The 27,995-nt window shown below is 39.9% G+C and overlaps 4 protein-coding genes across 5 annotated transcripts; 3 read left to right on the top strand and 1 right to left on the bottom strand.

Annotated features, from left to right (window-relative positions):
• Positions 1–1,322: 1,322 nt before the first annotated feature.
• LOC125314946 (tobamovirus multiplication protein 1-like) lies at positions 1,323–4,465 on the bottom strand. The gene is made up of 11 exons (XM_048278421.1): positions 4,019–4,465; positions 3,404–3,494; positions 3,262–3,314; positions 3,038–3,130; positions 2,866–2,937; positions 2,684–2,756; positions 2,436–2,481; positions 2,297–2,360; positions 1,819–1,872; positions 1,651–1,728; positions 1,323–1,526 (listed from the first exon to the last, which is right to left on the bottom strand). Exons 1-11 carry the CDS (start codon positions 4,208–4,210, stop codon positions 1,434–1,436), a joined length of 909 nt encoding a protein of 302 aa, XP_048134378.1. The 5' UTR covers positions 4,211–4,465; the 3' UTR covers positions 1,323–1,433.
• A 2,600-nt stretch (positions 4,466–7,065) lies between these two features.
• LOC115755152 (probable protein phosphatase 2C 10) lies at positions 7,066–15,225 on the top strand. Its single transcript, XM_048278420.1, has 6 exons — positions 7,066–7,311; positions 7,512–7,602; positions 7,815–8,054; positions 9,863–10,139; positions 14,537–14,691; positions 14,784–15,225. Exons 2-6 carry the CDS (start codon positions 7,552–7,554, stop codon positions 14,922–14,924), a joined length of 864 nt encoding a protein of 287 aa, XP_048134377.1. The 5' UTR covers positions 7,066–7,311; positions 7,512–7,551; the 3' UTR covers positions 14,925–15,225.
• Positions 15,226–16,279: 1,054 nt separating this feature from the next.
• Positions 16,280–18,275, top strand: LOC115755153 (monoacylglycerol lipase ABHD6-like). The gene is made up of 4 exons (XM_030694463.2): positions 16,280–17,140; positions 17,257–17,349; positions 17,891–17,958; positions 18,097–18,275. The coding sequence occupies exons 1-4, from the start codon at positions 16,496–16,498 to the stop codon at positions 18,203–18,205; spliced, it is 915 nt and encodes a 304-aa protein (XP_030550323.1). The 5' UTR covers positions 16,280–16,495; the 3' UTR covers positions 18,206–18,275.
• Positions 18,276–23,359: 5,084 nt separating this feature from the next.
• Positions 23,360–25,524, top strand: LOC115755170 (omega-hydroxypalmitate O-feruloyl transferase-like). Of its 2 annotated transcripts, XR_007198282.1 has the most exons (3): positions 23,360–23,869; positions 23,955–24,909; positions 25,341–25,524. XR_007198282.1 is itself a non-coding variant. In XM_030694478.2 (2 exons), exons 1-2 carry the CDS (start codon positions 23,402–23,404, stop codon positions 24,846–24,848), a joined length of 1,362 nt encoding a protein of 453 aa, XP_030550338.2. In that variant the 5' UTR covers positions 23,360–23,401; the 3' UTR covers positions 24,849–24,915. The 2 variants fall into 2 exon arrangements, 1 of the variants encoding a protein (XP_030550338.2); XM_030694478.2 differs by lacking the exon at positions 25,341–25,524 and having other exon boundaries at positions 23,955–24,915.
• Positions 25,525–27,995: the final 2,471 nt, after the last annotated feature.

The raw sequence follows: 27,995 nt of genomic DNA, 5'->3' as shown, positions 1-27,995 counted from the left end.
TAATTCTCTCTTTGTTCACTAAGCCAACCTCACGAGACTTTATTATCATTAGATTCATTACTAGGTCAAGTGATTGCCCGACCGAACTTAGTTCATTTCTCTTGTGCTGACAAAGATAAGCTACTTGTGTCGAGAAATCGGGCCATGTGACGGACCTTTTCGTACCATGAGAACTCAGAGTTCTCGATGCGTAAAATCCCGATCGTCGTCCTAGCTCCGACCAACTTCTCGAATTAACCACTCTTATTAATTTTATCAACAAACGCAGAAAAAATTACAAGGTCATGGAATCATGGCTTTTCATCCGGAACACTGTTGAGCAACCAGAACCATTGCAACTTTTGATTCTTACAACTACAAGACGAAACAGTAGTAAGTCCTCTTTATCATTCTACGACCAAATTGCCAGTCCAACTATGGCTAATTTATTACAAGAAAAATAATTTATCTGTCAATTATTTAATTAATTCATGTCTGCTTCTTTGAATTTTTATCACTTGACAGTGATATAATGTTTTTTTTTTTTGGGTTTTTGGGCCGGCTGGGATTTATTCTTCTTTCTCTTATGTGAAAAAATGTAAGTTAGGTACTCACGGCTTCATCTTTAGCAACGTTGATTAACTACAGATGCACTTGCAATTTAACTAATGAATACTAAATTGAACACTAAGGACGTTGTGGTAAGGGAAGAACCTAAATAAGGGTCCGAAGTGGCCATGATAGTTTCAAATAAAGGCCTCACCTTGCTCGCTGGCAGATTGGCTAAGTATTTCGGCCACTCAAGGGCATTTTTGTCAAAATACAATTTCAGCCTAATTTTCAATTAAATCAAATCAAATTAAATTAAAAAAACTAAAAGTTTTAAAAAAGAAAATACTGTGTCTGTTGCTCCATCGCCGATGGGTTGCCGGTGCCTGGGCAAGGGTTGGCTAGCCCTCGCTATAGCCAAGAGAGGGCTGCGACCCTCTCCCACATGTCGGCGAGGGTTGGCGGCCCTTGCCCGAGTTCGGTTTGTAGGACCTCGCCTTTGGTTGCCAATGTGGCAACGGCCTTTGCTCATGTTTATTTTTTTTTTCCTTCTTTTAAAAAATGAAAAGCAAAAATACAAAAAAAAAGAAAATGATGAAAATGGCCCTAACCAACCGGTGAGTTACGCCTTTTTTTTTTAGATTAATTTGGCCACTTCAGACCCTTATTTGCAATAAAGTCCACTTTAGGCCTTTATTTGAGAAAATGAGGATACTTTGGACTCTTATTTGAAATTTTTCATTATGGCAATTTAAAAGAGAGGGATCATTTTTTTCTTTTCTTGAGAGAGATATTGAACATGCGCTTCCAGGAAATTTTTCCAATTTAATACCATGACCATCTCATCTTAGAAAGATGAATGAAATGAAACAATTACGCAGCAGGTGAGCAGCCATTGAAGCCTCTCATCCAATCGGATTGTATCGATCTGATATGCGCCTCGGGGGCAGCTTCCGCAGGACATAGAGAACCAAGGCCGAGGGCACGATCTCCACCAACTGCATCGAAAAACAATTACGTCGAACACATCAAGTTTCTTGCCGCCGCGAGAGCGCAGTAAGAGCCACATATTCAGACATCAATATCACTGATAGATAAACGATCTGCTGATAATGAAGTTACCGTGTAATAGATTAGATTCAAAATCGGATGATCCAAGACGTCGACGTCCGCATTGTCGTCGAAAGCCGAAATAGAGACCTGAAAGATGGACGGGCGTAAACATCCGATAGGAACTCGGGATTCTGGCTTTTACTAGTGAAGTCTAGAGCTTGTACTGTGGTAACTCACCACTAGACATCTTATCAGGAAGCAAGTGCAGCAAGTTGCGGTGACGAAGCCGACCTGCGACATGATTTGTTACGATGCGCGACCGAATCGACATAGTTGTGAAGTAAATAACAGTTATATGAATTCCGATTGCCCAAGCAATCAAAGGGTAAAGTCTGCTATCATATGAATTCTAGTGGTGTCATGGGAAACTTTGGCCACCCAAATTGGCTCAAGCGAAGTAGATGTTCTTCTGCACATTTACCAAATTCATGAAGTGGGTATGCTGAAGTAAGTTAACCTTTCTTCGAGGGATGCGTAGCAGCGAGATCTCAGAAGCAGAGCATGGTTAGTCACGATGTAATACCACCATTAAAGAAGCGTAAGTCACTCTGGAAAGGAGATTAATTTCCTCGCTTCTACCCTTGTCTATAGCAGCAAGTTCTTTTGTACCGTTAAGCTTACAAAACCGAACTCGATGATCACATGGAATACGCACCTCGTACAGCTTCTTCTGTCGGCCTCTCGATTCAATAGGAAAGCGCCTCAACATGACGAACAACCTGCACAAGATAACAGCAACTTAGGTCGCGAAGTACGGAAAGCAACTGTCGGGTTGAGATCGTTTCCAAGGTTACCTGCCTCCGTATATCAGAAACCCCAGTGCAGCACAAAACGAAACAGCTGCCAACATTAAACGACTATGCGGCGTCAATCGCAAGACAAGGAAAATACCGGTAAAAGGAAATGCCGCTTAGCACGAACCTATTTACGAACCATTAGTTCAAATACCAGTAAAAGGAAGCAGAAGAAAGCACAAGGTAATAAGACTGAACGAAAGGCTTGCGCCGCAAGCCGTCCCATGATTTGCCTTAAGAACACTGACCTGACATAAAGAGTCTCGAAACCACGATCGCTGTATGACTCGGGCTCAATTTTACACCGATCCAGATGCATACCTATTGCCACAATTGCGAATTTGACTGACATTAAGTCGGATACAAGAATCGAATCCTGTTAATTCGGTGTCTTTCGAAAGTAAATAGAAATGAGAATGAAGTACCTTACCTGTGTGAAGTATATGACTCCGTTAATTGAATAATACGTCGGCCTAAGCTTATCGATAGGAAGACTTCGCGCCTGTTCGATTAGAAAAACTTTCATAAACCATTAACTCAACTAACTTTATACATGTGACGGTTTACGACATAAGAGACAACATTAGTATACAAAACAATACCTGCTGATATATCTCAGCCCAGAACAAGACTAGTAATGTGTACGTTGAGAAGAATAATAGTCCCGGAAGATCGAGAAGCATTATTTCTAGCGCCTGTCGATAAACAAATGTTCGAATTATAGGAATTGGATACCATATTTATTCAACAGTTTTGTACACTACTCCTAATCTCGGATACTACAGATAAAGAGGCTGATAAATGGTGGTGAAGCAATGAGACGTACCTTGGGACGGAGAAGAAACACGCTCTTGTATACACCAAACATGAAAGCCCTCACTGACAAAAATGCAGATTCAAGAATTAGTATAGAAGTTTGAACGCGATTCGCCTCAAGTAGGAAAACAGAAGATCCGGGCGATTCTTACGTCCGTTCACGACAAAATTCATCAGATGGAAAACCTTCTGCGTCGTCCAACCGAACTCCGGCACTCTGAATTGAATGCGGCACAGTTGCACCTACACAAACAGTCGAAAAACCATCATAGGATTTCAGCTTGTTCACAATTCAAGACGATGAATAACATCGCATATGCGAAGAAGCCTGCGTTCTGCGAACGTCCATGACATAAACATGACAACCTCCACTCAAGAAAAGAAGAAACCTAGAGCAAAGATCTGCAGAAGTTTTCTCATTACATCTTCATGATCAAACTCACCTGAAGACGACATTACAGTGCAGAAATGAAAAAGGAAAACAACTCAATGTAACGAGCAGCTTACAGGCTCTACTTTAATCTGATAATAGATAAATTATAGGGCGCGTGCGGAAGACTAAACATAAAACAAGAAAAACAATCAGCGGCCGTACAAAAATACATAAGTGAATGGAAAGAAAAGGCAGGCACGAGCCTAAAGGGTATGGCCTCAATAGGTTCCTACCAAAACACAAACACCACCACCACCAACAACAACAACAACAACAACAAAGACTCAAACAGATCGAAGAGAAACCAAATGGCTAGCAGCAGATAATGACATACCAAAGCAATGAAAGAAATCAATGCGTAGGATGCACACAAGGAATAATAGATCCCCTTCTGCCATTGCTCGGACTCGTCAATCTCGTCCCACCAATCCGAGGCACGATCACCGCCGCCGCCGTAGTAACTCTTGGCCCATTCGAAACCCAGAGTCTTCCTCCTCAACATGGACCCACCACCCATCATCAACATCAGCCAATCCCACCCTCAAAAACGTGAAAAGAAGATGCAGACGAGATCTGCAGAGAAGTCGCGGAAAAGAATGTTCTTTCTGTTGCACCCAGAAAGAGAGAGAGAGAGAGAGAGAAGATGGATTCGTGCATGGCTTGACGAAAATGAGATGGCAAAAGAGAGCTGGGAGGAGTACGTGGCGAGGAGAGAGAGAGGGGGAGACACGCAGATTCGAATGGGAAATATTTGCGTGTGATTTGTTTGACGGCTTCCTAGGTAGCATCATTCGTTGATTGCGCAACAGCAAAACTGCTTGTCTCTGTCTTTGCTTCTCTCCCCTCGTCTGACTTTTATTTATATTAAGAAAGTCATGCCCATTACTTGGTCCCACTAGACTTGTCCACGTTGGCAGTTATCTCTCCTCCACTAGTGACAGTTTTATTTGAAAAATTTTGTATACGCATATATCTTGATATTTCGATTTCTTTGAACGAAAGGATAGGTCTGACTAGAAATATATACAATTCAGAGATTTCATTGCAAAGTAAAATCAGAAATATTATCAAAAAAGTCTTAAACCTATTGTAATTATGCCAATTTAGTCATAATTTTTTTTTGGCCAATTCAATTCTAAACCATTTGCTTTTGTGCCATTTCAATTCATTTGATTGGCCAGTGTTAAGGTGGACTTTTTTTTAATGATATTTTCATAATTTTTTTTTGAATTTTTTGAATTTTTTTTCTTTTTTGTTTCTAAGCTCTAGAAGTGGCGGGGGTTGCCAACCGACCCTCGCTGGCCCGGGCCGACGGGGCCTTCGCCTGGGCCGGGCAATGGTCACGACGGCCTTGCTTGTCCAAATCTGACGAGGGCCGCAATGCGCCGGCCTAGTGCCGACGAGGGGGTCCCAGCCCTCACCTATGGTCAGCGGGTTCGGTCGGCGACCCTCGCCGGCCCTAGGGTTTATAGAAACAAAAAAGCTAAAGAAAAAAGGAAAAAAAAGAAAAAAATATGAAATTATTATTAAAAAAGTCCATGTCAGTGCCGATCAACCAAATGGACTAAATTGATACAAACATTATATGTTTAGGACTTTTTGGATAATTCTCCCATGAAAAATTGATGGATCTGGTTGGAAAGTTTGCATTAATTAAAAAGCTTTTGGTCTCCTTATCTCAAAGTAAAAACCGATAGTCAATATCTCTACCTATAGGATCAATAATTAGAACTTTTAGGATTGGTGTTCCCTTTGCAATTATTAAAGTGCCATTGACATTTTTATAGCTACCACTAAAGTGAATTCTAAAACGGTAACTATCATGGATTTGAGTGAGTGTTTTCTTATAATTCGATGTAAGGGTGTTACTGGAAAAAAAGTAAAAAGTAAGACAAATTAATGTTTTTCGTTAAGGTTCCATTTGTTTCCCGATAAATTTTGACAAAAAATATTCTCAGTGGAACTTATTCCTAACGGAAATGAATATTCATATATTTGGTAATATTCGCAAATAATATGGAAGTCGCTTTCCAATTGTTTTTCATTGGAAAATTATGAAGCACACATTTAAGAAAAAATTGAGTATAACCTAGGTCTTGAGGGATTCGAGCCCAACGATTAAGGTCCCGGGGAGGTTTGAACCGCGCTCGGGTGCTTGTCCCGAGCCTAACAACCTTGACATAGGAGTTGGGGTCTCGAGTAACCATTGGGGAACTGGGCATGGGCGTCGGCGAGGAACAAGCGGGCTTTTTTTCAAATTGCATAAAAAATATATATATTTACCAAATTAGGGGGAAAAAAACCTATTTACCGATTTGGGGTCTGCTCAGCGATCGTAGTGCCAAGCGTAACCCGCTCTGCAGTCATAACGCAGAGCAGCGGGCTCGGCAGCGACCAATAAGTTTTTTTCCCCCTAATTTGGTAAATATATATATATTTTTTATGCAATTTGAAAAAAAGCCCGGAACAAGCACTGGTGTCGACGAGGTGTGATAGTTAGGTATGTCACCTAGGTCTTAGACTTGAGCTCCAGGGACTAGAGCATGTCACCGGGGTCTCACCCGATCGTTGGGGACTTGGGCTTGATGTTGGGTGACTCTTTTTCGGGCACTAGTGCTGAGATCTTGGGCACGGTAGACCATCTAGTTGAAATACCATTCTTATTTTTTTTGAAAAAGAAAAATATGACGGTTTTACCCGTTATTGATAACGATACAAGTTTCAAATCATTTCGTCATATAATTCAAAATCTAACCCAAATCCCGTAGAATTTCGTAAATGCGATTCCGAGTCCACCGGACAGCACTTACCCATTTAAGGCCTATTAAGATTCGGACGAGTTGAGAGCCTAATTAAATCAAGTTCTCTTTTTCATCTTTAATGTAAGTAGTTCGAGTTTAACAGCCATTCCATCTCCCAAGAAAATGGCATTCCAGATGGGCGTGCACGATAAACACAAGTCCAAACGTGCTCATTCCGCGTCAGAATTCGATCACATCGGGGTGGAAATTGCGAACCAACAAAAGTGGCCGGGATTACGAGAATGGAAAGGAACACTAAAAGATGAGTTGCCGTCGGGTCAACCGGTGTCAAAAAAGGGAAAAAGAGAGCGACGGAGAAAAAGATGAGTTGACTTTGAAGTTTGAACTGCGGAAGAGAGAGAGAGAGAGAGAGAGAGAGAGAGGGCCTTAAATACCAACTGCGCGAGGCAAAAACTGAGGAAGGAGGAGGGGGAAATTCAGCAGTAAATGGAACAAACAGTAAGGAGAGCTTGAAGGTGAAACATAAGACGCGTCTACGTATCTACCCAAAAACAGTGTGTGTGTGTGTCAGTAATAAAAAATACCGAACCCAACGCACAGACAATACAAGGAAAAAAACTTAGCAAAGTCAATACGTGCGACCCGGCTCTCTGTCCGTCTGTCTCTCTCTCTCTCTCTGCCCATTCGACTACGGAATCGAGACGGGTTTTTCATTTTTAGCGTCGGCTTCTTCCTTCTTTCGCTCCTCGTCGCGTCGGGCAGCGAGGTGGTCTTCGTGCTTCATCACCCGTCTTTGAATTTCTCTCGGTGGCAGTGGACGCGGGGGCTGTTGCCGCTCGTTTTGGTTCGGTGGGTGTCGGTAAAGGTAAGACCTTGCGACGATCTGTTCAGGCTCGATTCTGGGGGTTTTTTTTCGGGGAGAGGGGTCTTTGTTCTGGTGGGTATTCGTTTTGAAGATTGGTCAGAATTGCTTGATTTGATGTTGATTGTGGTGGGGATTTGGGAGTTTTCTTCGAGATGGGTCTTTTGTCAACTCTTGAGTGTGTTTTGATTGGTATGTTGCAGAAGTAGATGGTAGGCGGCGGAGGGCGCCAGTGAGCGGTGGATGCTGAATTATATGGACAATTTATGCTGCTTCAAGTCTCTGTATTCTCAGGTGAGTGGAAAGAGATGCTTGTTGCTGATCGGAGGATCAATCTCAACTTTGATTGATCTGCGTAATCTTCAGTACCTTTGTCCACCTTTGTCCGATACGAAAGAAGGGAAATGTCATCTCGATATTGGTAGTTACATAAGCATTGATTTTTTGTTTAGATGGCCGATTATTGACAAGCAAATGTTTTCTTTTTCTTGGCGCCCGCTCTTCAGCTTGTAGGAGGGCGTTCCTCATGTAACTCGGGTAAGGGAAGGAGCCATCAGAGCCCCTTCAAGTATGGCTTTAGTTTAATAAAAGGGAAAGCGAATCATCCCATGGAAGACTACCATGTCGCGAAATTTCATCGGACCCATGGACATGAACTTGGTCTTTTTGCTATCTTTGATGGGCATCTAGGAGATAGCGTACCTGCGTATCTGCAGAAGCATCTTTTCCAAAATATCCTGAATGAGGTCAGTTGTTTACTTAATTAGAAATATTTTGCACTAGTAACTCTGTTATCGGCTTCTTACACTGCTTGAGAATGAGAGTATCTAGAGAGACCATAATTTCAGAAAAGCATCCCCTGGCAATAAAAGTAGGGATACAGAATTTTATGCATCAGTAGACTTTGGAACTTAAATTTCTCGTTGCTCTTCATTTTCATCTTCTTTTGTATTATCCCCTTTTTAAGGTCCTCTTGTGTAGGTACTTGAACTTGACTAGTTGGGTGGTCTAGTTCACTCGGATTCTATTGAATGTAACTAGCTGAAGTGTCAAAGTAATAAAAACTTGGTTTGGGAGGCTTGCAGCTTAATAGAGGGTACATTCTTTTTTGATGTATCAGAAGCTGAAATATCATCTTGTAGTGGATTTTCAATCAGCTTGAGTTTGTCATGCCTACACCATGGCTGCTAGTGGAGCCATCTCTAAATTATTGTGCTTTGACTGGCTCACAGTAGATTGTTGGGCAAGTCCATATTAGCTACGAGGGAAGTTTTGTTACGCACATCATCTCTCTCAGTAATAATGATATAATATTTCACATGTTGATTGCCATGGTGATAGTGGAAGAAGTAGATCTAATTAGTTTTCTCATGATCCACATACAGTAGTCTATACAGAATCAAACAATGATTAAAGTTGTAGTTCTTGCTTTTAGAGAAAGAATATGCCCTCCGACAATTTGTTTTCTCCAAATCAGTCAACGAGCATACAATCAATTGACTGCAGTGCTTGGTTAAAATTTTTCATCAGCCACACCTATTTTACATAGTCTGTAGCTTCATTCATTTGTGGGAACAGAAGTCCATTTTGAGCTTTCTATCCAAGCAACTTAAAAATGTGGAAGAGGACGGATTAAGGCAATAAGGACTTAGTTTGGTATTACGTGGGAATGGGGTTTACCTACCTAACAGTGAGCTTCCTTGTTGTTAAAATAAATAAATACATAAATAAAGCTCGTGTCTGAGCATAATGTCAATAGAGTTTTAATTAGAAACTTCGTTGTTCGGTAGTCATGCGGCTAGTTAAGTCTGGCTCCCAATAAGTTGAGTATAAGTGAGAAGTGAAGCTCCATGGAGCTTGAGTCAAGTATCGAGTTTGAATTTTTGAGTCAACTTGAGGTTGAGTTCTTATGTCAACTTGGCTTAAGATTACTTTTTTATTTTTTCTTTTATTGATGAAAACTATTGATAAAATAATTAGATATAATAGCTTCGACCTTGTCAACAGATAGTGAGAACGAAATCTGAATAAGTACCAATAGCTTAATTACCCTAAATTCCATTGTCATGCTACCTTTTTTTCTCTTGCTTGAGTTTTTCTTTGTCGTTAACCTCTTCTTGTGTTTGTTGCCTGTGTCATGATGATGCTTCTCTCCAACCAATTCAGCGGTGTCCAACACGGTACTCGGGAGGGATCATACTAGGGTAGCACTTCAGGTTTACTTACAAGAAATCTAAGAGTAGGCAAATGTTACACTTGGTGCGTGTACTGCAACCTGACAAATGTACTAGTCATATAGCCTTTTATCACTGGATTTCAGTTGGCGTACGGAAAATTCTACCAAGTCTTGACACTGAGTAGCACCGGTTTAAATTCCTGTTGCAACAGCTTTTTTGCACTCCTTTCACATTTTGAATATCCTGAAGAGGCTAGACTGATATGGTGAAAAGCCTATAAGAAAAGGGATATCGGCAATTTCCATTGTACTTAATAATGCCTTAGTCATCGGAAAGATTTGTTCTTACATTGTGATCTTTCAATTTAATGAGTCCAGGAGAACTTTTGGACTGATCCGGACCGATCTATTGCTAGAGCCTATGAGAAAACAGATCAAGCAATCTTGTCACACAATCCTGACCTAGGACGTGGTGGGTCCACAGCTGTCACTGCAATCCTTGTAAATGGGAGCAAGCTATGGGTTGCAAATGTTGGAGATTCCCGGGCTGTACTTTCGAGGAAAGGACAGGCAGTACAAATGTCTATAGACCATGAGCCTAACACCGAGCGAGGCAGCATTGAAAACAGAGGTGGATTCGTCTCGAACATGCCAGGTCTGACCTAATTCTTATGCTAGTATACCTTTTGCTTTATGATTTTTAACACCGTCTCTTACTGGGATGAAAAATCAACTTCAGAGATGAATGTTGCGCCAGTATTTTTCTAACTCCTTCTGGATGGAATAGAATTTACATGAGCTGAGTGGGGTTGCCTATGATGTCATTGATCATTAGATTACCGGGAAGAACTTAATTCAAGTTATGTCGGGGTCATTTTGTCAGCTTGAGGTTTGAACTTGAGGTTGACTAAAACAGCTATCATTATTCATTAGAGCTGTAAAAACTTGGTCACCCTGGTAAACCCCAGCTCACATCATAAATGAGATTGGTCCTAAGGGCTTTGTGCAGGGAAATCTTTCACATGTTTACCGTGTCCATGAAATCCATATATTGTGCTTAGATCGGAGTGCTGCTTGCCTGAAGTTCCAGTTCTGAGGACATTCACTGTAGTCTACTAGTATTGATTTTGGCTGCACAGAATTGATTTGTTCTAAATTCTTGCTATCTAGCACAAGCTTTAGCACATGATACCCATGTATCTAGTGTTATAAAGACTTAATTTTGCTTTAAAATTCTTACTTTTGAAACACCTTATATGTGTTTTGTAGTATGTCATTTAGCTTAGTGTGATTCAAAAGTTATTGCATATGACTGCTAAAAAGTGATGCTGAAACTTGCAAATATTTGAGGAAAAAGATCTCTATGATGGTAAAACAGTGACTGGAGGTCGTAATTATACTGGCATATCTTCTAGGTGCACTTTATAAGTTTTAACATTCTTTCTTTGACATGCATATATACGTGACAACAACATGTACATGTATGCATATTTGTTTTATATACACGCCAGATCCTGTCAAGGAGGATAAGACACCACGTAGAGATTAATAGTGCAAAATATCCATGTACCCTGCCCTAGTTACGTGGAAAATGCTGTTCTTATTATCTTGGGTTGCAATATTTACCAAATGAACTTATGCCTGTGTCTTCCCATGCGCAATTACAATGGAATTTGTACTTGTTGTCTCACTTGATCCATTTTCCTTAATATTTGTGGCATTTTAGAGGCAGAAATGATAAGGAACTGTTTAAATAATTATTGGTGTTCTTCATAACACTTTGCTAAAAGTTGCTGTGAGTTGAATAGCTGACTTGCTTATCATTGAGAATGGTTGCATGTGGTAGATTATAGTGGCTGTTTTTTTTCTTTTTCTTGCATTCTGATCCTGCACTGCAGTTGAATTTTCCGTTTATTTCCTTAATGTAATATGCGATAACAATTGATGGAGATTTTAATATGAAGCATGTACATGATTTCGGACTTCAGATGAATCCGGCAGTAGCAAGGTATGTTGATCCTAAGAATTGCAATGCAAGATTAGGGTAAAAGAAGGTTTTGTTAGAAAAATGAAAAGAAAAACTCTCTCTTGCTTGATATCAAAGCACAAAAATGTAGATCATACCCTATGTTTGATGACGAAAGAGATCCATATGTTTGGCTCTATCCCCTTTGGGACCTTCTCTTGATTAAGTTTTAACTTCAGCACTGGCTCCACAAAGCTAATACAATCTCACAATTGCAAACTTGAAACTTCTTTCCTTATACGTTGTGCTGTAATTGACTCTAGAGTTAGATCAATGTGTTCTCCATCTAGAGTCAATTTGTTCTCTAAGCTAATGATAGATCTCTTGAAAGAGAGACTAACAAATGTTACTCTATGTACCGACTTGCATCTTAAATTCCCATTGTTTTTTGAGTGATGTACCTTGACCGTGGGGATATGTTGACCTTTTCTCACCACATGAAATAGATTTGGTACATAAAAGGGCATAAGCTCAAAGCTTGAAATGCCTAAAAAGGAGTTAAAAACATTCTCTTCTATGGACAGCAATTTTTCACTTTCCATTGATGTTTGTCTTTGGAACTCTAGCAGTTTCTTGTGCGTCCTTCTCAACAAGAATGTGTACTATTATAGTAGAGATAAATGAGGAAAGAGGGCATGGGAGACCGATGGAGACAGATAGAGACTTCAAGAAAAAGATCTCCACTATCTGCATGGTTAAAAGGACGTAGTATTGGATAGAGCACAGAGAAACAATAAATCCTACGGAGAGCTCGCCAGGAGTTTGATTGTGCACGTCTAACCACCCAGAACTGTCTCTCATACAGCAACCTTTGCTCAGTTTTGGTATTTTGTGATCTTCGGTTTCCACTTTTTGTTGCTGGAATGATATGCATAATTCCATTAAGAAGGTACTAAGGGCTACTGCCCCTGTACAAAGCTGCTGTAGAAGGGGAGCCACCCATGTTCCAGATTAGGCACAAAAGATTGGAAATACAAAATAGTATGAATTAATCTTTCCACTATACCGTAAGTGAAGAGTGTATAAAATGCCGAGAGGATTCAACTCAATGAATGCCCTCCTGTTTCTTTCCTGTCACTTAAGCATCTTTATTTATTACTCAAATGTGCAAGATGGAGTTATGCGTTTTTTGAGGATAAATTATCTATATTTATGTTCCTGATGATACTATGGTAGTCTAGAATAGACCTATAGTATGTTACCTTGACGTGATCAATCACAAACATGGACTACGGTTTCAATGGTCTTTGCTGCTACTGAGTTACACGGTGTATTTCTGTTCGCAATAGAATATGTTGTTCAACAGTCTTTTTCATGGTGTAATCTCCTCATTACAAGAAGTACAGAAAATGATGAGGGCGGGCTGTTTTTCGGCCATTTTTCTTTCAACAAATCTCCTTTATGTTGGTCATGTCCAAATTGGTCGAGGAGGATATGGGACACAAATGAAAACTCAAATTTGGAGGACATGGAACTATTTAAGATCACATTGACATGGCGAGAGATCCATTCATATGGCCCACCTAGTAGGGAATGAGCTGTTGCCCATGTTTACACGTTGTATTTATGTATTAGATTTATGGCATAGCTAGTAACTTAGTATGTAAGTACTAAGAAAAGTAACCTGTTGTATAACAGGTTCGAGGTTTGAGAAATCGAGGGCTACGAGCTTTTGTTTACATCCAAGCACATTCTGTTATAGAACGTGCATTCGAAATCTTTCTTATGGTTCCTTTTATTTTTCAATAGACCAATTAGATTGGTTCATTCAAAACAACATCAGTTAAACCAGCAGTCAGAATCTCAATATCCTACTTTGTGTTTTAAAGCAATGGACATTGCACATTTATCTAATTTGTGAACGGCATGGATAGCTGTTCTTCTTGTCCATTGTTGTGACCTGGAGGCATGTGGGTATGTAGGAGAGATGGCATATGTTCAAATCTTTCTTATAGTTCGAAAATCCAATTAAGGCCAATAACTGAGGCTTTTTTTAGTTATCCTCCGTTAGTTCTTTCTTGTGAAGGTTTTGTTTTTAAGGTAGGGTTTGGTGGGAATTGAAAATTCAGATGCCATGCTTGATTGGTGACTCCATGAAGAAGAATCATGATTGTTGGTCAAATTCTTATTTTCTCATGCCTTTGAAATAAACACTCCTAGCATTTTACATTCTCCAGTTTCTCGTAGTGAATTCCTTCTTGTTCCTTGAACTATTTCTTCTCTGCCTTCGAAATTAATACTTATCTCTAATGTATCTTCAGCTTTTTGTCTGTGGATATGCAGCTGATATTCTTAAAATGAACCCTAGATTAGAATATTTCTACTAGTTTACATACCTATGAGTAAGCACAAGTGTGCAATCATCTTACAGTTCACACGGTGAAGTAGAATTTCCACATTCTCTACAACTCTAGATTTGGTAGGGCTTGATCCACCAACTTCTGCTTCTTTAGCATTTGGCTGGAGAACTACTTTTGGGGTTTCCATTGGCATGTCCAATGTGCATGAATGCCTCATATAAGCAAAGTTTAGCTTAACACCTGTAGCCATCTTCCCAACATGCCTATTTTGTAGGCCAATTCTGTACAACAGATATTGACAGCACCTTCAAAATGTAGCTGCTTCATTGTGCACCTAATTAAAATTAGAATTTCTATAGAGAGAATAGTCAGATTATTAATCAGGAGATAAGAATGTGGTCTTACTGGGGAGATCAATTGATGAGTGCATGGGGAAGCAACTCTGTGCATGATGAATCAGATCAGCGGACTGATAATTTCGTAAGAAGCACATCCTTTGCATGACAAAATGTAGAATCAAGAGCGTGCTTTCATAGTTGAAGGCCTATGTTAATCTGCCAAGTAGGTTCCGCATTACATACAGAAATAGTCACTGTTTCTATGGAGAACTATCACCAATGCTAACTTAATCCTTTCTTGTCGGTACTAGATCTTGTGTCAAGAAAATGGAAAGCTAGACCTCAAACATGCACAGATAAGTAATTTAATTGTCTTACAATATATCAGGAGATGTTGCAAGAGTGAATGGCCAGTTGGCAGTGTCTCGTGCTTTTGGAGACAAGAACCTCAAATCGCACTTGCGGTCTGATCCCGATGTACAAAGCACTGATGTCGACCAAGACACTGATTTTCTCATCCTTGCGAGTGACGGTCTATGGAAGGTGATATCCACCCCCTTTCCATTCGCTCTTCATAAATCTTCGGTACTGTTCATCGTGGTTTTCGGTGTTTACTATTGGCTGCGTTGATGCAGGTCATGTCTAATCAGGAGGCGATCGACATTGCTCGGAGGATGAAGGACCCTTTGAGGGCGGCCAAGAGCCTCGTGGCTGAAGCGGTAAATAGAGATAGTAAGGACGACATATCCTGCATCGTTGTTCGTCTAAAGGCGTAGCACCAAAAGCTTGTATATTAACGGTATAGGGGGAAAATTGGCTCGAGATGTCGTTCATAATCCTTCATGAGTATGGGGAAAAAATGATTTCGGACTAGGTTTATTACTTGCGAATTTAACATTCTGTAAGTTCATACATAATGTTACTGCACTCGTGTGTGCGGCTTGCTGTTGGTTTGTTCCTTCCAATATGTAGGTTCATTTGCAATTCGTGTTTGTAATTTGCTCATACCTTCCGAAGCTGTGTGAATACATAAGTTGGATTTATTTATTTTGTAGAATGAGTGTTGTTATATGGCAATCATCACAGCAAAGAACTACCGATACCCCAGAAAATTGGCTGTCGGACATCGATTCTCCTACTTACCTCCGTTTCGGACTTATCGTGGGTAAGTCAGTGCAGCTCTGCCTGCGTTTTTTTTTCCTTGCCTATGAAAAAGGTGATGAGATTTCGGACTTATCGTGGGTAAGTCAGTGCAGCTCTGCCTGCGTTTTTTTTTCCTTGCCTATGAAAAAGGTGATGAGATTCCGACGCCTATTATCAGTGCCCTTCAATAATGATTAGTGTCCTTTAGATGCACTCCTTGATGCTTGGTTTTATAGTCTCCAGTGGATTCATCCTTTGAGGATACAACTTAAAAGAGGCATTTTGTGTCTGGGCTTTGTGGCTTGTGTTTAGCAATCCAACATTCTGATTTTCAACCATAAAAGTTGCTTCTTGAGCTGCTGCTTTTACTCCAGCTATTCTCAGCATGGTGGAATTTCTGCTTTTGGCGTGATCTCCAAACACAGCTCTAAACAGTCAAACATTTTATTAAGGCCTAACCTAACATCACCAATCAAGTTTCAAAAACCAACTAAATAGAAAATTTTCACCCCATGAAATTGAAACTACAAATGGTTTTGTTGTACAAGTAATCGGGAATTTTACTTGGTTTAAAAGGTCTTAAGATTTGCTAGAGAGATCTTTGTGCAGTGGGTAGCATATTCATTTAAATAACAAATGTAAAAGGTTTAGGACTGAATTGATAATAATAAAAGGTTTAGGATTGAATTGACATAATTGTAACATGTTTAGAAGTTTTGGATAATTCTCCAAAGATATTGTTGTTGGGTTGCATATTCATTTAAATTAAATCGAACAGGGTTGGATAACATCTTAATCATGTGGGAAGACAAGAATTCAGTTTCTTGCCAAAATGGATGAAGTAAGAAATTGTCAAATATTAATGACAGCTCCAGAAATTAGGAAACAAGTTGTGGCTAGTCTATTTTGGACATTAACTCCTGGTTGTGAGAGATACTTTTTGCTGTAAAATCCTAGATTGGTGTTTGGTCTTTTGGTCCTAGGGCCTCCAACGCAGAGCGAATTTTCTAAAGACCAAGTTCTTGCCTCACATCCTAATCTTTTTCCATTCCAAATTCTAACTTTTATCCCAACAAATTTCCAGTCTTGTTGAAACACCAATTCTTGTGGCCATGAAGAAATCATTATCTCTCTTGCGAATTTGAAGTTAGAAGCGCGAAACCAGGATCAAATAATACACTTTGTAGTTCGGATTGACCGTCCAATGTCAAGGAAATCTCCAAGCATGTCGAAATGCTTCAGCTTCACCGCATCTAGGGATTGGTTCTACCGCTACTGGTTCACGAAATCAGGCCTTCGCTCCGTGTCGACCGGCCTCGGGGACGGGACGATCATGCACTGCTGGGTCCCCAAATTCCGCAAACCATCCAAGCCTAACCTCGTCCTAGTCCACGGGTTTGGCGCGAATGCGATGTGGCAATACGCAGAGGCCCTTCACCACTTCACCCCGAGGTTCAACGTGTACGTGCCGGACCTGATCTTCTTTGGCCGGTCTTACACGTCGCTCCCTGATCGGACCGAGTCGTTCCAGGCACGATGCCTGATGAGGTTGATGGGTTTGCAGGGCGTGGAGAGGATGAGCATGGTTGGGATAAGCTACGGCGGGTTCGTGGCGTACAGCATGGCCGTGCAGTACCCGCAGGCATTGGACCGGTTGGTGTTGTGCTGCACCGGGGTGTGCTTGGAGGAGGAGGACCTGAAGGCGGGATTGTTCCCGGTCAAGAGTTTGGAGGAGGCGAAGCAGGTTTTGATGCCGCAGACGCCCGAGAAGCTTAGGGAATTGATGCGAGTCTCCTTTGTCCGGCCCGCCACAGGTGTTCCCTCTTTTTTCCTAAGTGATTTCATCAAGGTAGGTTCCAATCTTGGTCGACGTCCTCGAACCGGCACTAACATCTGGTTAAAAAGTCTACGTAGATTTGCATAAACAAGGGTTCGTATGCTCTTGAGAGAGTTGAATTTGTACAGGTCATGTGTTCAGAGTTTGTTGAAGAGAAAGGAGAATTGATCCAAGAGATCCTCAAAGATCGAGGACAGTCGAATCTACCAAAAATCAGACAGGTTCATCTTCTTTCAAATTTTACTCAAGTGCAGCAAAATTCAATTCATGCAAATGCTAATCTGCTCTGGAGTCTGGAATATGGATTGTGTTAAGATGAATGCGAGGAAACATATACTGGTGCATTTTGTCCTTTGTGACCTAGGCTTCCAAGAGAAGTGTGACAATTCCCATCCTCAATCTGTCTGCTGTAGAGTTTGTAACTTCGATTTTCCGGCCGCCCTGTGATGGGTTGTCACCATGATCATTATGGTAATCACCAAGAAAATGTTCTCCACGTGTTTTCAGGAGTCGGTGGAAGTGATCCGATCCAAAGTGATAGCAAGACCGAACCATCTGATTGACAAAAAAAAGATTGAAACTCCGAGTGACATGTTTGAAAGCATGAAGGACGTTCATTTGACTCTCGATAAAATTCACTCTGTCTTATAGCTTTGCGAAGATCATAGAATCATGATTTCTTCATTTCCTCTCCACATGAATTTATCTGAATCAAACTGCTAAACATTGTTTTCCTGTGCATGCTTCCCAAATTTGGAGCAGCCCACATTGTTGGTATGGGGAGAGCAAGATCAGATATTCCCCCTGGAGCTGGGTCACAGATTAAAAAGGTGAAGCTTCAATTTATTTGAAACTATCTCCTTCCCTTTTCCCCATTTCTGTTTTTCCTTTTTTCCTCGACGTATGATATTGCCGACGCATACGATGATTCGTTCATCTCTGACGCTAATGCGCTCACATCGGGTCAGGCACATTGGGGACAATGCTGAACTGGTGGTGATCAAGAATGCAGGGCATGCCGTGAACTTGGAGAAGCCCAAGGAGTTCATCAAGCATTTGAAGCTCTTCCTTTTGTAAATGTTGTTGACCAGATTCATGTCTCCTAATGCATTCACTAATGTGCGATGACAAATATGATTTTTCTGGTTCTGGGCCCTGGATTTCTTGATTACACCGAGAATCCAAACTGCAGTTCGTTAAGAGATCGCGCTGTTACCCAAGTCATCGCCGACAGAGGGCATCACCCTCATTGCTTCTTCTCCTAGGTGCAGCAACTTGAAGAAGATGAAGGGCGCCCCCGAGGAAAGGAAGAAGAAAAGAGAAAAAAATAAAAAAAAATAAAACAAAATAAAGAAGAACAAAAAAGTCACGTGTTTTTTAATAATAAGAAACTAGCCTCGTCCGCATTTTTCCTTGGTGGACTCTTACTTGACGGTCACACGATACTAACCGTGTTATGCTTGTTATTACTTTTTTTTCACGATTTCTTTTCTTTTAGTTATCATTATTTGCCAGCCACAAACTCGTGGCTCGCATTTGACCTCTGGTTAGCAAGGGCCTTTTTCGTTAGTCAAATTGAATGGAGTCAACGGAATGACACTTTTTTTTTTTTTTTTTCTGGATTAGTTTTAGGACTTATTATGCACTTAGTCGGGTAATGTGAGCTCGACCAAGAAGATGAAAAGTTTGCCTTTCTTATCCTTTTTCATTTTCTAATTTTTTTTTGCGGTGTTGACTTAGCGAAATACCCTCATCTCTCTCTTCAATTTATTATTTCTATTTTTTGAATTAGGTTAATCCCCAAAACTGCATTTATTTCTGTCATCTCTCACATTAATTTCACAATTCAATCTTATGATCATTTTGCCTAGAGAATGCTGTCAATTTTAATTTTTGGTCTCATATTTTCATTCACAAGAAATTTCTATTTATGGCAGCTTATGAATACAAAATTAATTGCCTTTTTTCCGAATAGTGTGAGTGCAACTATATTTCAAAGTAGAAAATTAAAATTCGGTTTAATTATTTAGTTGATCTTGATAAAAAATCGAAAAGAAAAATTGATCAAAATATGGAAAAGGTTAATTTTGTTAAAAGCATGATCAAATATCAAACATATTATATGTAGATCATATCTAAATATTAACAAATAATAAACACATAAAAGAAAAAACATGAAACTTCTTTATGTTCAACTCCTATTATATGGAAAGTAATTAATGTCAATCGTAAATTTAATCTCATAGCAAGTAGATAAAAAAATTTATAATATGCTTAAAACTTTCCCCTAAAAAAAATCTAATGCGAGTTTGACAGTGCAAAGTATATGAATAAATTTTCAACTCCATCTTGCAATTCTTATTAAAATGTGAATAGCTCAAAAGAAAACACAAATCAGCTATGTTTAACTTTACAAACCTACAAATTTATTCCGAAAAATCACTCACAAGGTCAAAATCTATTAGATAATTAGAATGAATTTTATATTTCAATTTTGAAATAAAGTTTCCCTCAAACAATTTCATAAAAAAAATAGGTAGTTAATTATGTTTTCATAAGAAGTTATAACTAGAAATTTCTTGTACAATTAATGATAACATAAATTAAAAAATAACAACTTTCTCTAGGCAAAATGATAATATGATGCATGATAAGATGATATTTTATTGGATGTAATTTGACATTTATTTTGTGAAATTGATAATTTAAGAGAGAAAATAGAAATAAAGGCAGTTATGTCAGTTGGGCTAATAAAAAAAGAAACAATGAATTGAAGAGAGAAGGGTATTTCAGTCATTTGATCGAAAAAAAAAGAGTGGATTAGACGAAATGGAGGTGGAAATAGCACCACCATTTTTTTTTATCCTTTTATCCTTTTTAATTTTCTTGGTGGGACCTACATTAACTTCCCGTGTCTTAAGAAAGTCTAAAAAAAAAAAAAAACACATCAATGTTTTCCTTTAACTAAATTGGATGGAGTTAATAGAGGAACTTGATTGCATTAATTTGATAAGTTCTAAGACTTGATTACATTTTTAGAAAATTTTATTGTTCAGTTATACTTTGAGAAATGAATATGAGACATTATTTAATATACTTTGAGATCAACAGTCTATTTTGAACTAAATAATAAATAATAAATAATTAAAAATTATTATGGGGTTCATTCCTTTAATTTTTTTTCGTCAAATATTACTTCAAGAAATTTTTTTGGTCAAAAATCATTCAAGAATTTGAGGCCCATAATATAATATTATTCTTAAAGTCACACTGTTATGCTAACAAAGTTCTTGTACTTTCGATACAAATTTAAGATGATATGCAGTTGCGCCTCACATACGAAACAATATACAATAAATGATGTATCTGTGAAATTAATTAATGCCATAATATAATTGATAGTGATTTTGTGAATAATCCATGAAGAGAAGGGTTTTGATTGTTGGTTAAAAAAAGGAAAAACAGCTGATTCTTAACTGAATCAGAAGCCTATTTTCAGGCAAGCTGTTAATGATTGGTAGGATGATGTGGGGATGAAGGGTACACAGATGCAACTCATGCTGTCCTCGTGTGAAGCAAAGCAAACATGAAGTCACAAACCAAATCCTGCATGGACTTTAAAATTGGTGGCAAATCACTTGTTATTAAAAACCAAATTAGGGTCCCGATCCAGGCATTCGTGGTCTCTGAGTTAGGTTGCTGAGGTCTTGGCTCCGGCCGTCGGGTTCCGAGCTCGGTGCCAAGGTCTTGAGCTCAAGTATAGTCTCGAAGCTTAGGTGTCGAATTAAATTCTGATAAATGGAAAAAAATATCTTATTGGATTTAATACCCAATTTTCTTGACCAAAAATACCTATTTTCGCAACTTTGTTATTCTTAGCAGCACCAAACTATCAATTAAAGAGTTTTTTTATTACCGAATATCCAGCTGACTAATTAATTTTTTATAATGTATTCTATTGTTCTTTGACAAATAAGACTGCAGTCATTTTTGGGGACTATGAGTCGAAACAATAACAAGTATATTTCGGGTGAAACATCTTTTATAATCCTTGAGGAGACAGTTCACTAATGGACTGAGGGATAAGTTATCAATAATTAATAGTTTAATTCTGTTAAAAAGCATCAACATGAGGTCCGGTCCCATTTTTGGTCGAAACTTATTTTTTTTTCGTTTTGTAAAGAGGCACCGGATTAGCTTGATTCCCAATTTTGGCCTAAACAATTTTGTTTTTCTTAAAAAAAACTTTAGATCGAGTCCTAATTCTAATATGAACTTTTCGTTGTCTAATATAAAAGCACAATTATTTAGTTGGTATCCAAATCTAATCCTGTCAAGTTTTCACCAAGTACGGGTGGAATGATTGGAATCTTTAACGGCATTATTGGCTAGAAACTTGATGAGAGATAAAATTTATGTGCCGACTCAAAATTGGAGCTTTTTCTATAAGACAATAAAAAGTTCCGGCCAGAATTGAGACGCGAATTTAGGTACTGATTAAAGTTGGTGCTTTTTGATGAGACAAAAAAAAGAGAAAAATTTCGGGCGAAATTGAAACTTGATTTAAAATTGGTTTTTCTCAAGGGTATTGAGCCGACAACAACTTGGTTTTGACATTTTTGAATTGAAACCTATGGACCCTGGGATTGCATGGTGCGTTAAAGCTGGCTCCACCAGAGTGCCAAAAGAAAACCTCTAGCTTTTTACAATGGTAATACTCGGATTCCATCGGAGCACCAAGAATGTGAAAAACCAATTAAGGTTTTTCAAATACGTGGTGACATTCACATCCATGGAGGTTAAAGAAGAGAATTTCGTTTCCCTTTCTATTAATAAATTAATTCTTTTTGCTTACTTTTCCCTTTGTTTTGTCTTTTGCAATATAGATCACTTAGAAAAGAGAAGAATTAATACCGTGCAAGGCGTGGATTATATGTTATATGTCCAGATTCCTTTTGTTTCGGCGAAAATAAATGATTCAAGCATATATTCTCCTAAATATTCGATTGTCTCGTTTAAAATAATTAGTCAACAGAAGATATTTTCATTATCGACAACAATCTATGTCTAAATATGTTCGTGAGCGATCGTTTTTCTGGAAAGAATTTTCAAACTATTCATTCTTTGAAAAAAAAAAATGGAGCCTCAATATGGGATTAAAAAAAGGGTTCCTTGTCGTGCCCGTAATATTAGTAACTATTTCATTTCTGCTTATATTCGTGGGTTTTTCCAATTTTATAATACCAGGAGGAGTCAAAGTGGAATTGGGTCATCAATGTCAATTTCCCTTACTAACTCATTTTGCATTAAAATATATTAATACATGGAGCCGATTCTTCTTTGGTTGACCTATGGCTTGGCCATGAAGACCCCGTCCGTCAACCGTCGCACCTATAAATACGAGGCATTCTCCAACTGTTTTTACTCAGACATTCGACGCTTCCACTGTCGAAATTCTTCAGGTATGTGCCCTTTCTCTCTTGCACATTCAAGTTTGATGAATTTTAACTAGAGATTTTCTTTTATAGTCAAATGTTGACAAGATTTTAAATATTCCCTTTGTTGTGATATTTATAAAAAGTGTTTTATTAGCATAACAATCTTTGGATAACTGTGAGAATAACAGTATATTGCGAGTCACAAATTCATAAAAGAGTGGATCCCATAATAATTTTTAAATAATTATTGTTTATTTTTTTTTATTTTCAAAATAGGTTTTTAGTCTTACAATCGGCAAAAAACTGTTACATTGTCAATTTTATCATGTACGAAAAAATTGGTTGTGTCTCTGTCGAGTTGGCATTCGACTAGAAAGCTGGTCAGATCCCTAGTCAAATTGCCATCAATTGTGAAGAAACGAAAGCTCGGTGCCGATAATAAAAATCAAAGCTCGGCGACTAATTTATGGATGCTTTTTTTTCTTAGAAAACCAACAGCGCAGAGAAATTTTTCTTTAAGATGATCGCTTAGTAAAATGAATGTAATGAAAATGTTATCATTATCAATGAAAATGTCTAGATATAGATTGTTATCGATAATAAAAATATTTTTCGTCGATTAATTAATTGATTTTCCTACGTTTTCATCAATGTTATCCGCAGGATGGGCATCGCAATTCTCAGAGGGACATTTGAGCCATTTGAGAGTGAAAGCAAGGAAGGTCCGTAGTATGTGCATTGTGAATCAATATGCACCTATAGATTTGACAAACTACATGCACATTACCCCTTTATCACCAAAGCCTACAAATAATTAAGTTTAACTTGTATTATTATGTGCAAAGCAGCAGGAAATGAGAAGCCAAGAAACATCGGAGCTACGCGAAAACTCAACGTGAAGATTGCGAATGCGGTAAATGTTTCTCCGGCGAGGGAGACATTTGGCGGGCTCTACGCTCTCTCGAACCTCGACCAGACCTTCCCTTACGTGATCGAGATCGTGTTCGCCTTCGAAGGCGAAGGGAGGGGAAGGCGTAAATCCGCGGTGGAGACGATGAGAGAGTCGCTGGCCGAGGTATTGGTCAAGTTCTATCCATTTGCAGGCAGACTCGTCGTGGGGAACGACGGGAGAATGGCCGTGAAATGCACTGGAGAAGGCGTCCCGTTCGTCGAAGCGGTGTCGGCCTCTGACATCGGAGTGCTGGACGATATCAGCGCCGTCGATCCCACCACGCTGCGAAAACTCGTGAAGCACAGCGACGGAGCCCCAACCATACTGGAAGTACCTTTGCTGACGGTGCAGGTAATTTTTCTTTTTTGTTCTTTTCACTTAGAAGAGTAATGTTAGGAGAAGTTATGACCTGAGTGTAGCATATCGTGTGATCCAGGTGACGACATTCAAGTGCGGAGGGATCGTCGTCGGCGTTGTCATGAATCACGTCCTCGTCGACGGTAAAGCCCTCACGGACTTCATAACTTGCTGGACTGACCTGGCTCGAGCCAAGCCGCCATCGGTTCTTCCCTTTCTCGATCGATCGGTGTTGTGCCCGAGGCGACCGCCACGTGTCGATCTTCCTCACCACGAGTATGCTCCGAGAGATCAGCGGTCCAAACGTGCAGTCAGCCCCCAAACCAAGCCCCTTGTTTACAGATCATTCTGCTTCAATCCACACACTCTCATTCAGCTCAAGAAATCGTCAACAATCGCAACCCAGAACGGCTCTTCCACAGTCCCTACGACCTTCGAAGTCATATCGGCGCTCGCGTGGATTTCGCGAACCAAAGCTCTCGGAATCAGTCCTCACGAGACGACCAAGCTTCTCACTGCGGTCGACGGTCGGCCCAAGTTCGACCCCCCGCTGCCGAGCGGCTACTTCGGGAACGGCATTGCCTGGTCCTGTGCCGAGTGCAGCGCGGGTGAATTGACCCGCAAGCCGTTCTCATTCGCTGTCCGGACCGTGCATGAGGGGCTCCAGTCCGTCACCGAGACCTACATAAGGTCGGCCATCGACCACGTCGAGCTGAACAGGGTCGGGGTTGATTGCGAGGGCAACACTTGCTGCATTAGCAAGTGGAGTCGGCTCCCTTTCTACAAGATGGATTTCGGGTTCGGGAGGCCCTTCCAAGTGGCGCCGGCAACCGTCCCCAACAACGTCATCTTGGTTGCTTCCCAGAGCAGGGAGAGCGACAACTTGGTCGTGTCTCTGGGGCTTCCTCGTGACGCCATGGATGTTTTCTCGAAGCTGATTCAGTATGAGCTCACGCTGAAAAGCAAATTTTAGCCTCATCTATGGATATGAATGTACGTGTATGTTTGAAGTCTCGTATTTCTGCCTCTAGTTTTAAGAAGGACCACCACAGCTGCTTGTGCCTGTTGTAGCATATGATATACTTCCGTCAATAACGCGATATACAAATGTTAATTTATGAAAGAGCAGCCATAGTTTTCAGTAGCATACACTAGTAATGTGAAAAAAATGTTTTTGCACCGGTAATTTTATTGAAGCTGTTGGCCTGATAGTGTGATAGTATTGTCGGTTATTTCGATCAATACGATCTCTCAATCAATGAGTGCTTTATATAAAACACGTGGTGATGATGTATGGATTTACAATTAAGATTGTAGCGTCCCTGATAGTGAAAGCATTTTCCTAATTTTATAAACCATATGATTGGATATAGTGAGCAATTTAAGAGTAGATGAGGCCTTTTGTGTAAATTTCTTTTTTCTTTTTTGGTCGGACATGTAAATTTTTCTTTACACGGGCGGTATATAAGCTATTTTTCTTGGTGAAATAATGGATTTGTTATGTGCCAAGGCCAACTCCTTCGAGACTTTGGCAAATCCCATTCTTTAGGCACCATCTGCATATCTTTAGCATTAGGAAGAGTACTTATGTGTTGTCCATTTTTCGTGTTGTGCATTCTAGGGCCGAGAATAATGGACCGATCAAATTGAGAACCATCTGTATGTGACTGGTCAGATTGCCAGGGGTTCCGCTCTATTTCCCAGTTCCAATTATGATTGGTCCACTTCCCGGTTCCCGGAGGATTGGACCGCTTGGACTGGACCGAACAATTATTATTCTTTTAAAAGGATTTCATAAACGTAAACCTAAACATAAACCTAAAATGCTTAGTTGAATTTTCTTGCCGGAACTCAATTACATATCAGTTCCAAACGCTCCCACCAAAAATGACACAGTCTCTCTCTCTCTCTCTCTTCGCGCAAAGAAACGAAATCGAAAGTCATCAACCCAAAAAGTCAAAGATGGAAACCTTCATCCACCCAAATAAGTCTGACCTTATCAAACCCTTAGAAAAAACGTATAAGAGAGACGCTACCCATCTCTCTACCCTATTGCATTTCTCCTTCTGTTCATTCGATATTTGTTGGACTCACTCACTCTGTCTCCTCCAACCGCCGCCCTCCCCTCTCTCATTCCTCTCGGCCAGCCACCACCAACACCACCTTGGATCCTTTTTGCTGCTGTCTTGCCAACCGGAACCACCAACGAGCACCGCCGTGGCCTCCCGTCGCCGCTCCACCCGTTCAAGCCATTTCCGCCGCAGGTACGAGCCCCGCTGAGCAAAACAGCCCACACCGGTTCTGTGTTGCTGCTGTCCAGCCGTCCATTGTTGTTCTGTGTCATTTATGGACCGAGTCATGTGTAGCCCTCGCCGCCACCGTGGTGCCTGTGTCTTCGGAATTGTTTTTAGGTGAGTTTTCACCTTAATCCCTTGATTAGTATGTTAAACTTTATTAGGATGAGATTAGATTAGGCTAAGTATACTTAGTGCTAATTAATTAGGAATTAGTTGATAAGTTATCTTGATAGGCGATAAGTGGACTTGATAGGCTATCAAGAATGCTATAGCTATCGGCGGTTTATACGATAAGCTATCGGAGTTATCGGTGATAAGTTATCATAATTCGATGATAAGCTATCAATGTTTCGATGATAAGCTATCGAGGATTGAGCATTAAGCTATCACTATTTAGGTGATAGGCTATCGTTAATTAGTGATAAGTTATCGCTATTTAGGCGATAAGCTGTTTAACTATTTGATAATTAATACTTTATTATTAAATAAATTAATTATCAGAAATTAAATATTAATATTTCGTTAGTATTTTTGTGTAGTTTTTAATATTGAATTGTGATATCGACGTTGGGAACAACCATATAAATTGGCTTGTATAGTTAAATAAATTGAACGGAAATATTCAAAGAAAGAATTATGGTCATATGAACGGTAAACCCCGAGGTGTCGGGTTTATATATCAAATTTTATGAGTTAAATAGGGCAAGGACATTCGGATAGGGAAGAATGCCAAGTTTAGTGATTTAATTATGTATATGTAATCACATGTGATTTATTTACTGCATTTTTGGCATGAGAGTTGCATTAAAATGAATAAATACCCGAATAAACTATAAGAACCTCATATGAGGACGGACGTGTCCTCGATCGGCCGTATTGATAGAATGGATAACTACCTGAATGAGCCGGAAGACCCCCCCCATGAAGACGGGCGTGCCCTCGACCGGCTGTAATTGATCGAATGAATAACTGTCCGGTAGAGTGGGATAACCCCGGTGTGAGGACGGGCGTGCACGAGTAGTCGTAATAATTGGGACACGCTTGAGTGTACTGCGCATGAGGACGCTGGCAAGTGTTCTGATTTTGTTATTTATTTATTACATTATATTGTACACAGTGGTTTGTAATGTGCAAGGCACGTGCCAAGGCAAAGTAAGGTTGCCTATGTTTGTGTGTTGGCATACTCGTGTATATTGTGCTGCCTTGTAGGTTCACGTTGCATCCGAGTTGAGTTGACCTCTTAATGGAGGTTTAGGTCGTTAACTTGCTGAGTTTTATCTCAATGTTGTTGTGTTTAAATATTTTCAGACCCTCGGGTATGAATCGTACACCATTGCTTATGCATTTTGGTGTGCCCATCGACATGGCTACGATAGTGGTGGATTATCCGGTGGGATCGAATAGGTGGTATCAAAAGCATTTGACAACCGTCCGGGTTGATGAAGGGTTTGAGTTATGGCAACCACATGAGTTTCTAGAGTGGTTTCTTAAGGAAAGAGATGACTTGTATGGTCCGATTAGAGGTTTCGACGGACCCCCTACTAGCGGCACTTGAGAAGAGATTTGGGATCCTATGAATCTTGACCCTCTAGACGGAGCTGTTTACGATCCGGTGACCAATCTGAATAGTATGGAGTTCGATGCTAATGAAGAGGAGTCCGACCCGAAGCCTCCCCCAGGTTATGTTCAATAGCGGTGATAGGCACTGTATGCTTATCTTTTTGGGCTGCCCCTGTTGATAGTGAAGTTAGGTTAACCCAACCACCCCACCCCTTTTTGCATGTGTGGTCTACTAGGGAGTGCCCTTGTGATAGGCCTATATA

The sequence above is a fragment of the Rhodamnia argentea genome, chromosome 5 (genome assembly GCF_020921035.1).
Source record: "Rhodamnia argentea isolate NSW1041297 chromosome 5, ASM2092103v1, whole genome shotgun sequence".
Taxonomy (NCBI): Eukaryota; Viridiplantae; Streptophyta; class Magnoliopsida; order Myrtales; family Myrtaceae; genus Rhodamnia; species Rhodamnia argentea.
This window is presented reverse-complemented; position numbering and strand designations above follow the sequence as displayed.

What these genes read in the sequence shown, in the direction of transcription:
- LOC115755153 (XM_030694463.2), top strand. Translation starts at nt 16,496, where the DNA reads ATGTCAAGGAAATCTCCAAGCATGTCGAAATGCTTCAGCTTCACCGCA. An exon ending in ATCTACCAAAAATCAGACAG is followed by an intron (nt 17,350 to 17,890) that starts GTTCATCTTCTT and finishes AATTTGGAGCAG; the next exon opens with CCCACATTGTTGGTATGGGG. An exon ending in CTGGGTCACAGATTAAAAAG is followed by an intron (nt 17,959 to 18,096) that starts GTGAAGCTTCAA and finishes ACATCGGGTCAG; the next exon opens with GCACATTGGGGACAATGCTG.
- LOC115755170 (XM_030694478.2), top strand. Translation starts at nt 23,402, where the DNA reads ATGTGCAAAGCAGCAGGAAATGAGAAGCCAAGAAACATCGGAGCTACG. An exon ending in TACCTTTGCTGACGGTGCAG is followed by an intron (nt 23,870 to 23,954) that starts GTAATTTTTCTT and finishes CGTGTGATCCAG; the next exon opens with GTGACGACATTCAAGTGCGG.
- LOC115755152 (XM_048278420.1), top strand. Translation starts at nt 7,552, where the DNA reads ATGCTGAATTATATGGACAATTTATGCTGCTTCAAGTCTCTGTATTCT. An exon ending in TCAAGTCTCTGTATTCTCAG is followed by an intron (nt 7,603 to 7,814) that starts GTGAGTGGAAAG and finishes CCCGCTCTTCAG; the next exon opens with CTTGTAGGAGGGCGTTCCTC. An exon ending in TCCAAAATATCCTGAATGAG is followed by an intron (nt 8,055 to 9,862) that starts GTCAGTTGTTTA and finishes TAATGAGTCCAG; the next exon opens with GAGAACTTTTGGACTGATCC.
- LOC125314946 (XM_048278421.1), bottom strand. Translation starts at nt 4,210, where the DNA reads ATGTTGATGATGGGTGGTGGGTCCATGTTGAGGAGGAAGACTCTGGGT. An exon ending in TGTTTCTTCTCCGTCCCAAG is followed by an intron (nt 3,131 to 3,261) that starts GTACGTCTCATT and finishes GTTTATCGACAG; the next exon opens with GCGCTAGAAATAATGCTTCT. An exon ending in TTCGAGACTCTTTATGTCAG is followed by an intron (nt 2,482 to 2,683) that starts GTCAGTGTTCTT and finishes TAATGTTGGCAG; the next exon opens with CTGTTTCGTTTTGTGCTGCA.